Source organism: Plectropomus leopardus, chromosome 7, assembly GCF_026936395.1.
Source record: "Plectropomus leopardus strain MGB_pleo_1.0 chromosome 7, ASM2693639v1, whole genome shotgun sequence".
NCBI classification, from domain to species: Eukaryota; Metazoa; Chordata; class Actinopteri; order Perciformes; family Serranidae; genus Plectropomus; species Plectropomus leopardus.
This window is the reverse complement of record NC_142182.1, coordinates 26,071,760-26,088,218: the sequence shown is the minus strand read 5'-3', so window position 1 is coordinate 26,088,218 and position 16,459 is coordinate 26,071,760. Positions and strand designations below refer to the sequence as shown.

Here is a 16,459-nt window from a genome sequence, read left to right as displayed (position 1 = left end):
TGAATATTGCGCCATTAGCACAAAAAATGATAAAGGGATGGTGGGGGGAGTTTAGGATTATTATGATATACATATGTATAGCAAATGCAAGGTTACAAACATTTTATAACTAAAATATGATAGATACAATGTATATGAATATAAAGAATGAGAAAATCATAGATTGCATGATTGAATTTGAGCATTTAAAAAAAAGTAGAACTTCAACAACAAAATATATACACTGTAAAAAGTAGGAAATAGTTTCACAGTCAAAGGTTATATTATTCAAATCTGCATTATACTTTAAGGGGAACTTAACTAATTCCTACTAATTACATCAAAGTGTGCTGCTGTATATGTAGGACAAGTTGAGTAAAACCTTTTGCGGCTCCAGAGGGAGCTGAATAAAATCTGACAGAATGCCTCAAGTGATGTCACTCAGCTTGAGGCTGAATAAGCCACTACTAGCATAATACAGCCAAAACTCTGACCCCATGTCTGCGCTTGGGTTTCATCGAGAGTAATTGAGGTGCCACTTAGTGACAAAAAAAAGACAAGCACTCTGATTCTGCTTTATCAAATTTTATTTTTTTATTCCCCAGCACTCACTGTCTGCCGGTCAGTAATGTCATAGGAGTACTTTGTGCCAGCAAAGTAGTCTTTTAATGAGAATATTTATAAATGTGAGAGAAAACTGCAGAATTTACAACTAATAATTTTAAAGTTGGTTTGTGAGATACAAACAGGACAAAATGGGCAATCCTGTGGCTATAATGCAACAGCATAACTCAGCCACTGACCACTTGTACACACGATTCAGATTTTGACATGAGCAGGTTTTCCTTTTTTGCAATTTAATTAAACTACTTTAATAAAAGTACTTAAGAAATGCTTTATCTCTCTGTACATTGAGTCATGGTGGTTAATTATATGTTGAGTCTAATCTCCTGATTAATCGTATTTCATCTCTTGATCAATGCTTTGACTGTAATTGCTGCCCATCAGACATCAATATCTTGCAGGATCACAGACACAGTATAACAATTTCCTTCCTATCTCCTGTAAAGAGAAGAGAAACTGAATCTTGAGTCCCTTTCCCACTGGACAAAAAAAAACACTAACACCCACTAACATCTGGCTTTTGTCTTTAGTAGGAAAGGTTAAAATCTGTATTCATTACCAAGACATGTGACTGCTCCATTCGGCAGTAATGGAAATTTGACGCTGGGGTGGATGCATTAATTTTTGCCCCCTTTCCAGCGCAATGAAATGATGTACTGCCGCAAATTCCGTCCCTCTCCACCCAAGCGACACTAAAACGTTGAAAATTAGTTAACCATTGAAACATTAAGTTTGACAAAGAGACTAAATAAGCAAGAGATTTTAAGAAAGACTTGACCACCATAACCTTTTCACTGGCCTCCATGCTGCTTTCCTCTTTTTAATAATCTCTTTTCCGGCGCGTTTCTGATATCAGATTTGACACAGTATTAAAATTGAAACACTGAGTACACAGCTTTGTTTTCTGACAGAAGGAAAACAAGTCTAAAGCCGTTTTAATGGGTTTTTCCTTGTGATTAAAACACCTTCATATACACACTAATTTTGGTGGTTCGAGGGTTGAACTTGCATTCAACAGCTCTCACAACCTGGAAAAGAATGGAAATCATGTGTTGACTCTAACACTGTTCCCTTGTTTTTTCACAAATCCTCGACATCTACAGGTTTTCTGTACTTCCATTGTTGCTAATGAAGGTCATTGGTCTTTTTTTATTTCAGGCAACAAGTGACAGAGATTATCTTTGTCTTGAAAGCTATCAGCACTTTGATGGACTCACTTAAAAAGACACAGCCAGAAAATGGTGAGTATCAGACTGCTTCAAGGATCAAACAGAGTTTAGAAAGAGGTGAAGCTGTGAAAAAACAACTTGAAAAATACAACAATGCCACGTTATCTATCATCCATTCATTTGAGATAAATGTGTCAGGGTACAGTTGGGACCATTTTTCAAATGAGTTTTATCTCCAATCTGGGTAAAACTGTTTACGTTTCCAGGAAGGTCAATTACAGAGAATGATTATTTTTTAACCGCAATAGATTGAAGTCGTTCTAAAATTACGTTTTTGAAGTGCCCTTCAAGATGTTTGCATTACATCGCCCTTGATTCAGAGCAAAACTCATTTCCATTTGCCTGTGGGAATTTTATCAAGGAAATGATTTCTTTGATTGCCTTCTATCACAATTCATATTCTCTTCTTCCTCTCCTTCCCAACCCCGCTTCTCCTTTGTTATTTTTTCCCCCTCTTGTTCTGCGATTCTTTTGTTTGCTGCCCTCAGTGGACGGCAACACATGGGCTCAAGTGATTGCCCTGTACCCCACACTGGTAGAGTGCATTACATGCTCCTCTTCTGAGGTGAGCTCAGCCCTGAAGGAGGCCCTGGGGCCCTTTAAAGACTTTATGCAGCCACCTGTCTCCAGAGTCCAGAACGGAGAGTCCTGACCAGGCTCGCTCTCATTCGTTTTTTATAATGAAGAAATCTTGAATGTGTCTTCTCGACCCACGTGCTTCACAAGTGCACGGACATGAACTCCACATGAGCCCCATCTACGGTGACATGAAGCAACCCACGGTGAACAGAGTTTCGAGGCCCGCTCGGACCACGCCGTAGCCCCTGACCTTCATACGCATCATCGTATGCTTCTCATGTGAGCTGATCACGCCTCTGCCCCCTCCATTCTCATACAGACTGACTGCTCTCTTGTGTTAACTACAGAGATCTAAAAAAAATTGCAGTGTTGCCTCTGAATTTAGTTTGTTTTATTCTCCTGATGAGGCTGAGTCGATGTACAGTGTGTGGTGATAGTGGTGATGATGTAATTAACAAAACAAAAAAAAAACATGCAAAAAACGGGGCTTTATCGATCTTAAAAAATGAACACTTAGACTTTTGCAACATTTTCAACAGTGAGGATTTTATGCAAGAAAACAAATCTTACTGTAACATTCCATGTCATCTTTAGCCAGCCATCTGAGAAGGGATGTACTTGTCTGTATAAAATAAATGGGACAATTCTACAACCAGCTCTGTGCTCTGAGTGTGCTCAGTTACAACGCATGTGTAGCTCCATACCGTACAATTAAAAAAATTAACTATAATAGGCCTATCAATCTCATTTTCTCAAAATGTGACATCCCTGATGAAAAAAAATGCTTCCTTTCACTATCAGCAAGGATTTCTCTTTAACATTCCCTTTTATTTCATAATGATATTTGTAATGTCCTGACCTAAAGACGACGTATGAAAATTATTTCAACCTGATATCAGCCTAACCTTGTTAAAATGTCACCACCACTATAGGCATAATCCTATTAAGTTTCATCAATGTGGTCCCAGGTTCAAATTTGTTGCCATTCACTAACAAATATTTATTTTATGATTAAAAATTCTAACTCATGTTTTAAAATGTAAAACCTCTAAAACCTACAAAACAAAGCAGCAGCTACAACTTCTACTGCCTGCAGGTGGTGCGAGCGTTAACCTTTCGGCTGCTTCTTTGTTTGCCTGTAGGTGGCAACATTGAAATGTCTACATATGCTGGGCTGAACCAAGCAGCAACCTTCAAGTCTGAAAAACACGTCAGTGCGTCAGTGCCAAAAACTGCAGTTCATCAGTTTGCCACTTGAGGCTGGCTCCAAAAGCAACTCAATCCCCGTAGAAACTACCACTTATACAGCATATTTACGTAATTATAGTACTGGTTAAAAAAAAAAAACAGTTTTGGTCCAAACCCCCATGAAGTTCCTTTTGGTAATTGTCTCACCTTGGAACTTACAACTTACAACTCAAAAAGACTTTTCCTCATGGACCTACATTGAGAAAGAGATGTCTGTACATCAGTGGATATTTTTTTCAGCATCACAACCCCTGCAAAATGACCATTTTCATATAACTCACACCTTTAAATTCAACAAAGTAAGGGTCACTTCGGGCTCCATAAATCCAAAATTCATGTAGAAAGAAAACTGGGATTTTTGTAGCTTCCTCTTGGATGTGTACTGCTTACAGTTGCTACCTTTTAGAAAAATTCCCAAATTCACATTCGCGCCCAGCCCAGGAACATCCCAAAAACAGCAAAGAAAATAAGAAAATACAGTAAGAGGGTAGCATCTCTGCAGATAAATATATCACCACACACTTCTGGTGGGTTATAAGTGATGATTGAGATGGATTACTTTTTTGGAGTATAATTTTTGCAAAGAAAATTTTGCATAGTATACCTTTTAATTTAAATATTTCATAATAGGTTTATCACATGTAATGTGGCCCACACTTTTGATATGTGTTTCAAAGGGATAAGACAAATATTTTCATCCATATATGTTAATTATTATTTGTAGTTATTTTTTAAACATGCTGATATAACTCCCCAAATACCACTGAACAATATTAATACTAGGGTCGACAGATTATTGGTCTGGCTGAATATTGGGGCCCATATTTGGCATTTTGCCTATTATCTGTGTTGGTATTTTGTTTTAGTGATCGCTGATAAAGTTAATTAATTAAAAAGAGCAAAGAAAGTATCAGCATGAGAGGAACTTTTACTTTGTAAAGCCCCTGGGAGCTATTTTTATGTATTTTTTTAATTTTATTTTTTATTTTTTATTTTTTTAAGTTTCATTGAACTTTATTTTTTTTAAAAAAAAAGGTTGCTGGGAACTTGCTTATATGATGCTGAACGTTTCAGTTTTGATTAAACATTTGCTAAAGGCATTTAAACAAAGTTGGAGTTTGTTCTATTCCAAATTCTAAATATCGACAGAAATATTTTCATTGTTATTGTAACTGCATATTCGTTCCAAATATCAGTTATCGGTCTCATAAACTGAAACAACTAAACATAATCTGAAAAAAAAGAAACAATATCTGTTGACCCCTAATTAGTACTGTGCATGGTATCACAGAGGTAGACCTATAATATATGTGGGCTTTAGTTTAGAGACATTTTAAAGATAATACGTTGAGCATTGAGGGTCAGGTGTGTTCCTGCAGCTGTACAGTATGGGGTATCAGCTCTGTACAGTAGGTGGAGTGACGGTGACAACAGCTCAGCTATAGAAAACACCCCTTCACACTTAAAAACGTTGTGCTCAATGCCTACACACAACATTGCACAGGCAGTCATCCCTGCATGCTTTAGGGACCCCTCGCTTTCCCCTGTATGGCCCCCGCAGGTCCCCGAGCCCCAGTTTCGGATCATCCAGTAGGTCATATGAGGGGAAAGGACCGTTTTGTGGTTTGCACTGAAGAAAAGGAAAAGAAGGAGGAGGGGATGAAGGGGAGGAGGAGGAGGAGAGCGGAGGGAGCAGGTCTGCTTGGGCGGGGTTTCCCTCTTATTTCAAGTCTGCACAGCAGAGAGGAGCGAAGCGGGAGAGGACTGACGGGCTGCGGCTGCATGGGAATGTCGCTGGAGTCGAGACGGTGCATTACTCTAGCTTTACCTTTTTTTCTTTTTCTTCTCTAATGTCCTCGTTTTCGCCTCTCGTCTTGCATTTTGACCACGTACTGGCTGAGGTAGTAGTTTGTGCTGTTGGTTGGGTTGTGACACTGCCCGCTATGGAGATGACTGCGCAAGCTACTGCCTTGCTAGTGCTGGTGCCTCCGCTTCATCCGAGGGGGGGGGAAGCCCTGCTCACTACGCTGTTTTACGGTTTTAACAGGTAATACACACCGCTATCGCTGCAGCTAGCCACCGTGTTACATTTAAAGCTGTAATGCGCTGCTTTTAATCGGGAAAAATGGCTTGCATTGTTGCATTTTGAGCTGAAGCCGTTTGAGAACTGTATCATGTTTCATCCAATAAAATAGTGAATGACTGTGGAGGAAAAAAGCACTTTGTATGCCGTTTTAATTTTACACACCGTATGTATAGATGTGCCTTTAATTGCAATCGGTGCCATAATGCATTTTTTTGCAGGATGGAGGAGAAAGCGTGCATGTATTAGCTGAAATCTGATATGCAAGTTTGTAAATTTGGTATGCACATTTTAAAAATGCCCGAGGAAGTCGATATCTCGTATGGATTTGCATAGTTTTCCACCACCTCAGGCGGAGTAGGCTGAGTAGAAAGCATGTAGGTCAACAGTACTGTTGCTATGAGGAGAGGAGTGACGTGGCTCCTGCTGCCCACAGAGGTATCCTACAGTACATCTGCTCTGATACACACAAGCTGGCTTTAATGGCTCTCCCCGACGTCCTTTTGTTGATAATGCTGCATACCATCAGGCAGAGATAGCGTGTGCTCCTCCTGCACCTGAACGCCTCTTCTATGCAGGACAGAGCTCAAGCATAAATCTGTGCAGCCCTGTTGGCACTAGTAATAATCTGATTATTATAAATCTGCATGGTGTGTTGAACTCTATGGCGTGCAGGGACAGACACACCACATGATCTAACCCCCACAGGGCGTTTCAGCAGTGCTGTCCTCACAGAGGTCTGGGAGCGCAGCGCTGATGTGGGTCATGCGTTGTGGGTTAACCTTTGAAAATCCTCCCTCTGCTGCCCAACAGCATCTGGCTGCTCTGTATCACATTAGTATGGGCAGTCAGGGGTCTCGTGATGGGGGTGGGGACCAGAATGGATAATGAGCTTTGATTGGCTGCAGGGGCCATGCAGCCTGGGTCGATGAAACCGTGCAGGGGCTGCAGTCTTGAGTTCAGACCCCCACAACCCAGATGAGAGCACGCCGCTTACTCGGTGACTGACTGAAGATTAAATCCTGCATTTGACCTTCCAAGAAGACTCCCATGAAATATTTATGAGTTCACACTTGATAGTGTGTTAGGCTGAGTTATGTTCATCTTGGGCCACAGCTCTGCCCACTAGCATCTGTGCTGATATTAAACAATACATTCTATTCCAGCTACTCGTTGAAGAGATGCTCATAGGTTGAAAAGCTTTTCTTTTGCAAGAGAAGCAGACTAATAAACAAACCACACATGACACTTGTGGTTATTGTCAAGCCTGTTGAGTAGCAGTCCTACAGGTCTGCATTATTCAAATAAGAGTCTGTCTCATGTGAGAAATACAACTAATACAGCCTTCAGGGTAAAACCAAACATCATTTATCTTATCCTGACTGTAAAGAGAGCCAGCCTATGGACCAGTGAGCAGCGCAGAGGCAGACCATGTTCTCATCCATCTTGTGTCAAAGCTCTCATTTGAGCCGGGCCGCAGATAAATCATACTTGAGGCAGCCGAAGCCTTAAAGCAGTTAATTCAAGCCCCCTGTGGAAAATGCCCGCTCGGGTATCACAGCTGCACCGCTGAAGCTGCCGCACCCTTGTCCTGACAGGACAGGCGACCCTCGTGTGTGTCTGTGTTCCCCGAATGCCTTTACGCATGCTGCCTCTGAAATACAACATGTTTGGAATCAGTGCTTAAACTATAAGATTCATTTAGAGCTGGACAGTATAGAGGAAAATCAAATATCACAACATTTTTAACCAAATACCTCAATCGATATTGCAACAAAATATGAGGATTGCAGATTTCACAAAATGAAAGATAAATAATCATCAGTAATGTGGATATAATGACCAAGTGGGTAAAGGCGAATAATACCACCATCCAGAACATTGCTTTAATGCAGCCATCAAAGATGATATCTCGTCTGGTATCAGAACATCAATATATTATCAATATATTGCCCAGCCCTAGATTTATTGATGAGCTGATCATCAGAAAAATAATCGGCAACAATCTAACTAGTAATTAATTGAGCAAAATGCCAAACATTTGCTGGTTTGTCTTTGTTTCATATGATTTTAAAAAGGGATACAGCTAACTTTTTTTTCATGATCAAACAGTTATTTTTCAAGTAGGCCTAATCAAGTAATAGTTTATTTATAGTTTAAACTTGTTATTCACAATTTTCAGATGTTTTTAAAACCAATTGATTAAAATTTTTGAAAATAAACAGCAAATTACCAACAAGGACTAGGGCTGCACAATATGAAAAAAAAAAAAAGATTATTTTTTAGATATTTGCATTGCGATATGAGTCACGATTTTAGTGGGGATGGTAATTTTTCATTTAATTTTCACTGAAAAAAAATATAAAAATGACGATTTTTTTTTTTGCAGGAATCTGTATCAAACAAGCATGTTCCCTTCCATCTGGTCTTTAGCTGTAGCACCACAATGCCTCATATATAATGATACGTTTTGACACAAATTTTACCAGTATCAAAAAAAGCAGCTCCTGTGATGTGAGTGTTGCACTTGGCCATGTTGCATTTACATTGATATTCTGATTAATTGTGCAGGCCTAACACATGGACTCTTGAAAAGCTTAGCGAACATGAGAGAAGTTTGTCTTCGGGAATTTCTGCCAGAAATCTCTTCATTTTAACCCAAACCATAATTTGTTTCCTAGTCTTAACCAAGAAAGCCATTTTTGGCAAAAATCCTGAAAGGCAACCTTCTTCCAAAAGCACAATAAGTCAGTCGGCAGAACGTATAATATAATTAACATATATTATAACATAATTGATGAATTGTTTGTCATTTTTTTAAGCAAAAATGCCTAATATTTGATGGTTCCAGCCTTTTCCCTACATTACATTAAACTGAGTATCTAAAGGTTTTAGGCTGTTAGTCTTACAAAATATTGAGATAAGAATGCCAATAAATCAAAAATGAACGATGTCATTTCAATGTATCCTTCACTGAAAGGAGGGTTGAAGCTTGTGGCACCAGCAGCACATCACCTTTCCAACAGGCTACAAGAGATGAGTTTCTCGCTGCAAGCCCACTCAGCATCTCCCTCAGATCTATCCACGGGTGGGGTGGGAGTGCTGTAACCTTGGAAAAACAAGCCGCCCACAGGAATGACTGTGTCATCATTGCCGTCATCCAATCTGGACCACACACACGTGTGGAGAGTAGGAGTGGAGTGCCAGATCGGTGCTGGCCTGACTGGAGGAGGATGCGGCGCTGGCCTATGGGGACCAGATGGCCCTCCAGCTCCTGCAGAGGACCCAGGAGCGTGAGACTCTCATGACAGCACTTTAGGATTGTGTGAAGGTAAGTATGTGTGTGAGGTGCTCATACACAGATCTTCGTGTGTGGGCAGGATAACATTAATCAAACAATTCCAAAAGTGATTTCTCACAATTGTTATTGACATGAGTGATACATGAACCTTTCCAGTTCTCTGATATCCCTCAGAGCATTTACTTCCGGTCTTATATTTTGTTGGATTATTTTTTATTTTGACTTCAATTCAATTCAGAACAAGTCATTTTTATTTATAAAACCCATTATCACAAAACACAGTTTGCCTCAGAGGGCGTTACAGCATACGACATCCCTCTGCCCTTAGACCCTCACATCATCGAAGGAAAAACTCCCTCCCAATAAAACCCCTGTGACGGGGGAAAGAAAACTGAAGAAACCTCAGGAAGAGCAGCTGAGGATGGACCCCTCTTTCAGGATGGACAGATGTGCAATAGGTGTCGTAAATAACAATTCAATTACAATTGTTATGTACTACATTTATTGCACATCAGACATTAGAAAGTCCAAATTACACAAAAAAGGGATAAAAATAAGGGAAAGACAAGGAAACACAAGAAAAAGATCATCGATGAAATAAAGATGTAAAAAAAATTTTTCAACCACCAAATTAACGTTTCTGAAATTTAGTCAAAACCAACTGCCACATATTAACTTACATTGTGCAGCAGTGGTTCTTAATTGGCCTCAGGTTCAAACTGTCACTGACCGAGCTCCCTGATACACGTCAGCTGTGTGTGGACTGCTTGAAACTTACTCTCCCCAACTTCCTCAGCAAAAAAGTAAGTCCTTATGGATGCCTCATTTATCATAATCCCAGTTTTATATACTCTGATGTTTCATTTTCAAAATAAGTAACAAAATGCTGTGTAAGGAATAAAATAAAGAAAGGGATCTTCCATACAGGCCATTTTAGCAGAAGACATTTTGACATGTCACATGGGAAGCACAGGCTTAAATACTGAAATCTGATGTGGTATCATGCATGCTGGCTCCCTGTCACTCTGACTACACTGACATGCATACAATATTCGTTTTTTGCCCTTACTCTAAAAAAGACAATATATCTATTAAACTGTTTACATGGTAACAAAAATGAACGGTCAGCCAATATCCTGCTTACATGCAGCCAAGCGTACTTCGATGAATGTGCTCCAACATGTCGTTTATCAAAAGATGAGAAGAGAAGGCTGTATTAGACGGCACAAACACCGTCTCCCTCTTACATCCCTTCAGCCACCCTCTTGAGAATGTCTGTGCTGCGATATTTGTGCAAATTCAAAAACCTGTGGATATATAAGTCTTTCATAATGTTTAAAAGTGAGTGTGTTTCTACTTCCAACCTGAAATGTGGACTTTCTTTTGAGCATACATCTCTAGTCCAGCCCTGCAAACTTTTAGCAAGTGGGTTTGTTCACAACGTAGGCTGTCAATGACAACGCACAGAGCCTTCTGTAAATGGACAAGAGGCCAAGTGCTGCAAAAGTGCCATTAAAAACCCCATGGGAGACACATATTCTGAATGTGCTGTATGTCCAAAGACTGTTATTGAGCCCCAGATAATACCGACATGTCCCACTTGTCTTAATCTGAAAATGCTAAATTCAGGAAAAGGCATAATATGCTGTTTACGTGAAAAGTATTACATTCAGAATGTTGTCGTATTTGGCATAATTGTGGAATATTAGCATGCATGTAAATGTAGCCACTGTCAAGACTTACAGGAATATTTGGATATAAAACAGCTATTGTTAATTGTTTAAGGGACACATGCATTCTCATGCTATAACAAGTTTAAATGTTAACTGTACATTTTTTTTTAAAAAATTGCCTATTTTAAGCTGTTATTGCCACATTTCCAGCAAAAATCTAATAATAATCAAATAATATCTGATAATATCTGTTGGACACATCACAGTATCCAGCTGTTCCTATAAATATTTGCTTCTGGTTTTGCAATCCAGAGAAATGGCAGTGAAACCTGCCCCACTCCAATTATTACTAGTGTTTGTACACGTCCTTACTGTCAAATATGGACTTAATTCTGATTGAAGTGTTTCCATCCTACAAAGAATACAATTTTGGCAAGAAATGTGAAATCTGTGGTGATTCTCAGAATAATTTTGAAATAAAATAAAAATAAGTCTACATATACTGGTTCTTAAAGAACAAACAATCTCTAAAAAAGACATTAGAGTATAAAACATGCTGGTTCATACAAAACTTTTGAGCACGAGGAGGTGCAGTATATAATGTAGCGAGTTTCCTTTTCCTACTCACAACCTCTGGAATGCACCATTTTTCATATGATACCTTTGTCATGTCACGAACTATGAAAGCTTTATCCTGTGATCTGATTTATATCTTTGGTCTCAGGTATTTCAAGTATTTTGTATCGTGGTAAGTAATACAGAGGTACTGCACAAGTTTCTCTGAAAAATTAGAAAGTTATCCCTCATTGTTCCACACTCACTTTTTACTTGTTTTTATGAAGGAACACATCTTGTGCACTTTTTTTTGTCAAGTTATCAAGTCCTCTTTCATCACTTTGGAGCATGCATGTGCTTCATGCATGTGCTTCAGTGTCAAATTACGCTCCTCACTGCAGCCTCCACCATGAAATCTTCTGTCAGGCTATTCTGTGAACTGATACCCTTCATCATATTGCTTTGGGACTCACTTGACACAGTTTGTCAGAGTGGTGATGGTCTTATTCTGTATAGTTACTCAACTGTGTGGGAGTTTGTCCTCATCATGCCAACAGAATGCTTTTAACACTTACATTCCATTTTTGGCAGTCAAATATCTAAATATAAAGAATTTAAAGGGACATTTCAACCCAAAATAAAAAATACATATTTTTCCTCTCACCTGTAGTGCTATTCATCAGTGTAGATTGTTTTGGTGTGAGTTGGCCAGTTTTGAAAATATCAGCTGTTGACATGTTCAGCTTCTTTCCAATATAACAGAACTAAATGGCACTTGACTTGTGTTTCTTAAAAGTGCCATAAAAATACAGTTAAAAAATTCAACAGCAATGTTTTTTTTACATGACATGACATGACCTGGTTACTCAAGATAATCCACTGACCTAACTGTGAGCAGTTTCATGTAGGAACTTTTTTCTCTGTGCCGAACTACACCTCCAACCAGATCACTGGTCACAATCTACTGATACTTCCCCCATTTGATTATTCACTCCCACTCACTTAGGGCATCTCTAAGCCAGGATGAATCAGCATCTGGTATCAGTTTTTTTCTGTCTGCTAAATAATGAGCACGCCAACTTTTAACAATAACAAAGCAGAATAATATGAAAAAAATGGTTATTTTTAATAGGGCATAAAAGTGAGCATTTAAACAATGTTTATTGTGTTCCTAGGATTCCAAAACAGTACAAATTACATCTTTTGATGCAGTAAGATGTGCATCACTTAGAGTAACAGAAAGGAGAAGTATCCACTGAAAACATTATTTACATTTTTACATTTAAATTAAGTTGCTCTGTTCCATGTTTTCCAGCTTCAGCCACTCGTACAACAGTTAAGATACAATATTTATGCACAAGTAGACGGGCTACAAAAGCTAGACAAACTAAGATGTGAATCAAGGAATAATATTGATTTTAGAGACATAAATGTCTGCAGTGATAGTCTTATTCATAGCTACTTCCTCATAAGTGACACATTAAAAATTGGAACAATTCTATTTATTAGAGGCACCTGCTGTTGATAAGGATGGGTTTATCTTAACAGGGACAATATATCCAGGTGATACTGAGAAAAGTGTTAGACAAAGGGTTTTTTGAGTTAATATATATAAAAAATATATACTTGGTACAATACTACCCAACACTCAGATCGCTGCAAGGTTTTTTCCCCCTTCAGTGCTTTTCTGAAAACATTTTTTTGACAAATCTTGCAGGTACAGGCGCAAATCATTACAATGTAACTGAATAATGGCACAGGAAGCAGCTGATGATGCACCTGATGTAGCATACAAACAGCCGCTCAAAGAGGACAATGACAACATGTGTTTTGTGTAATACGATAACAAAATTATGAGGTAGATGGCTGACAGTGAACTAGTGCAAGACTTTTGATTTTCCTTCTTAAAGGAACAGTGTGTAGCATTTAGTGATATCTAGTGGTGAGGACGGCAGGATGCAATCAGCTGAACCTTCTCCGTGTAGTGTTCTCAGTCTTAACCCAAGCCCGCTGGGTCCCAAAAAGCCTGATAGGTTGGACCAAGTGCGGGCCAGAAATGTGCACTGATTTTCTAGGTCTGGTAGAGATAGGGCTGTGGAATTTTATCTTATTTTTTAAATAATTAAAAAAATAGTAAAAAGGGAGCACTCCGTGTTTAATTTATTTCATTACTATTCTTTAAAATGTAAATGCAAAATATATTATAGATAATATACTGATTGATTGATATCATATCTTTTTTTTTTTTTCTTTTTTTTTGCTGTAGCCTGGTTTTACTTTTGACCAATGAGTAACACAGCAGGGGGGTTGGGGTTAGGGAGCTGTCAGTGTAAGTGCAGGCAGAGAAAGAAGGAGAGGGAGCAGCCAGGCTCCGTGTCTGTCCTTCCTCCCGGCCAGAGCAGGGAGTTTTTCTGGTGAGAAAATACAGTGTGGAGAGTTGTGATTCACTGAGCTGGTCCATTTTCCACTGGATGTGCGTGTGGCTTGCGCTGCCACACAGCCAGTGTGTCCGAGGTGTTAAAAGCTGACAGTGTCTTTTCGAATAGGTTGGGCGTGGGCTCAGTATTTTACATGATGATATCAGATGGGCCGGGTTCAGGCTTCAGCTGACATGGGTCGGTTCAGTTTGGGTTGTAATTTTTTAGGCCCATTGAGAACCCTAGCTCCTGGTTAGGATTCCCTTAGCGTTCACTGAGGAGGTCTTAACTGGGAGGTGATTAAAACCAGTAAAAACACTGAATAAAACAGTCTCGCATTAAAAAATAATTTTTTTCCCCAATGCTGTTCGGCTCACTGTGAGGGGGCTTCTAACTATAGTGGCTGATAGGAAAGAGCAAATGACCCTATCTGAGGAGTTTGTCCATTCTAGGCTACTGTAGAAACATCATGATGCAACATGGCATCCTCCGTAGACAAGGACCCACTCCATACGTAGATGTAGACGGCTCATTCTAAGGTAATGAAAACACGAGAATTCTTATTTTCAGTTGATTTTACACAAAAGAAAGCACACTTTTTACATTATGTTCAATTTCTGCCAATATATCTCCCCTAAATCCTACACACTGGACCTTTAAATCAGTGTAAAAGCTGGGTTAGATTTAATACTATGATGAGAGCGGGTTCATGTGTAGCTAACATCAAAATTCAAAGGGAACTCCTGTTAGTGTTTTTCTTCATAAATGTGTTTCTTCATTTTTAAAAGAAATCAGTCTTCATGAGTAGTAAGTACAGTATTGCAATGCAAGGTGTGCAAATGAATAAAAATAGCAACTGCAGCATCAGGAGAAACAGCTGACATACGTGTCTAGGGAAGGCTTGCACGTTTTCCTTCGGATAATGGACTAACGTGGCTAATTTAAAAGCTCTACATGGAACAGAGGAGGTATGGTTCAAATATGCAGGACATCAGTCTTCAGGGTAATACACTGTACAGGTGTTCAACCAGACGCCTTGGAGTATTTACATTTTCACATTTATAAATATTGTGCATTAATTAGTAACTGCAATCCTGAGATGCACATCACTGTCTCATCCGTGAGAGTCCATGCTCGTCACCTCAGGCATTGTCCCACAACAAGGTTCATGATGGCTTCTTCGAGATTAAAAACAAATCAGTAGTTAAGCTTTTTAGCAGCTCTTTTTGTGTTTCTCTTATATAAAAAGGGAACAGACAAAAAGAGATCATCCTGATTAAAGATGATCATGGGTAAAACAGCCTGGACAAAAATCTCATTTTTGACCAGAGACATCTTGGATCCCTCCGCGGAGGAGGAAGTCCACTCTAAAGCACTTTAAAAAGAGCACAGGGGATGAGGGGTACTGTGGGAGTCAAGGCAGGGTTACGTTTCTGTGGTGGCTGTAGTTTCGTAGCTCAGTTAGTTCAGCTTGTTGCCATACATGAGGGGAATGATGTAGACAGAGATGTCATCTCCAGAGCCTAATCTGTCGTTGGATATCCTCCAGCCCCGATCCTTCAGCACCCCTCGTGCTCTCATGACGAGGTCTTGAGCTGCCATTGTGTACCTGACAAAACAGTGTGATAAACAAGTAAGATGTAGTCAAAGCATATACAGTGAGATAAATGGTCAAATCTGATTATAATCATGCACAGTGTTTGATAAAGTACGTCTGCCTAAAAATGAAAATATTATGGTGAACTTTGGAAACTAAGCTCACGGGAGAAGAAGAGTCAGAGCACCTCGTTAACGGTCTTACGAGCTATTCCTTGACATCAGAGAAATTACTTATCTAAATGTTTGGAAATTTGCATAATTACAACAAGATAAAAACGTTCATCCTCTATAAGTAAGACCGGGGTGAGAGGAAGTTCAGCATTGGCTGGCGGTTGCAGCTGCGTGATGAGCGAACTTGCCTGTGCTGGTCGTCGGGGTCGCAGTTTGCCAGGAAACAGGTGACCGCTTCGGCTACTTCCTGGTTCGAGAGGACGTCCCACAGACCGTCGGTTCCCAGCACCAGAACGTCATCGGCTCCATGCTCGTACTGCGCTAAAGGGTAAACTTTAACCTGGAGGTGAAGGGGAAAAAAAGGTAAGTAGTGAAAGATGCATGGTTTCTAGGAATCATTTGAGCCTTTTGCACAAATTTCCTGTGAAGATGTCATATTAATGGCTCTGTGGAAAAATGGGAAGAACGAGAACCACTTTGGTTGTGATATGTATTTGTGGCAGTTAATTAAGTGAAACCAGATACAAACACTGCATCGCACCTACAAAATTAGCTTAATGGATGGATCTAGTATTGATTTTTTCATTTGGATGTAGCTGTTTGTAGTGATGCATTTACCTCAAATTTGCCAACAGTTTGCTGTCATGTCTGTAGTTCTTTTTGCCAAGTTGGAGATATTGTCGAACCACCATGACGGAAATTTTTTTCCCACTCCGCTGCTCATGAATACTGTTTACACAAGGTGAACGTGGCATAAATTCTACCTCAAAGGTTCAGATTACTCCATTTATGAAAAAAATCATATTTTTTAAACTTATTTTATTCCTTGCCCTGTTTGGAATCTATCCATTCAGATCATTTTGGTTACATTTGTCCAGGTTTTATTATATCCCCTTCATAAATTTCTGCCTCCACACAATAGAATGGAGCTAAACACAATTTCATTTGTAGTGTCCCAACCTTTTTCCTTATGGGACCTCTTTTCTATCATTGACTGAACT

At 39.4% G+C, this 16,459-nt stretch overlaps 2 protein-coding genes across 4 annotated transcripts in view; one reads left to right on the top strand and one right to left on the bottom strand.

Moving 5' to 3' along the window:
* mon2 (MON2 homolog, regulator of endosome-to-Golgi trafficking) overlaps positions 1-3,066 on the top strand; it is a 43,930-nt gene extending 40,864 nt beyond the window's left edge. For both annotated transcript variants that reach the window (XM_042495675.2, XM_042495673.2), the window contains 2 exons: positions 1,762-1,844; positions 2,321-3,066. In XM_042495675.2, the coding sequence (XP_042351609.2) occupies positions 1,762-1,844; positions 2,321-2,484 (247 nt within the window). In that variant the 3' untranslated portion in view covers positions 2,485-3,066. The remainder of the gene's footprint in view (positions 1-1,761; positions 1,845-2,320) is intronic.
* A 9,307-nt stretch (positions 3,067-12,373) lies between these two features.
* The window catches only part of ppm1h (protein phosphatase, Mg2+/Mn2+ dependent, 1H), a 45,140-nt gene continuing 41,054 nt past the window's right edge, over positions 12,374-16,459 (bottom strand). For both annotated transcript variants that reach the window (XM_088080330.1, XM_042496503.2), the window contains 2 exons: positions 15,647-15,798; positions 12,374-15,297 (listed from right to left, as the gene is read on the bottom strand). In XM_088080330.1, coding sequence (XP_087936456.1) covers positions 15,150-15,297; positions 15,647-15,798 — 300 coding nt within the window. In that variant the 3' untranslated portion in view covers positions 12,374-15,149. The remainder of the gene's footprint in view (positions 15,298-15,646; positions 15,799-16,459) is intronic.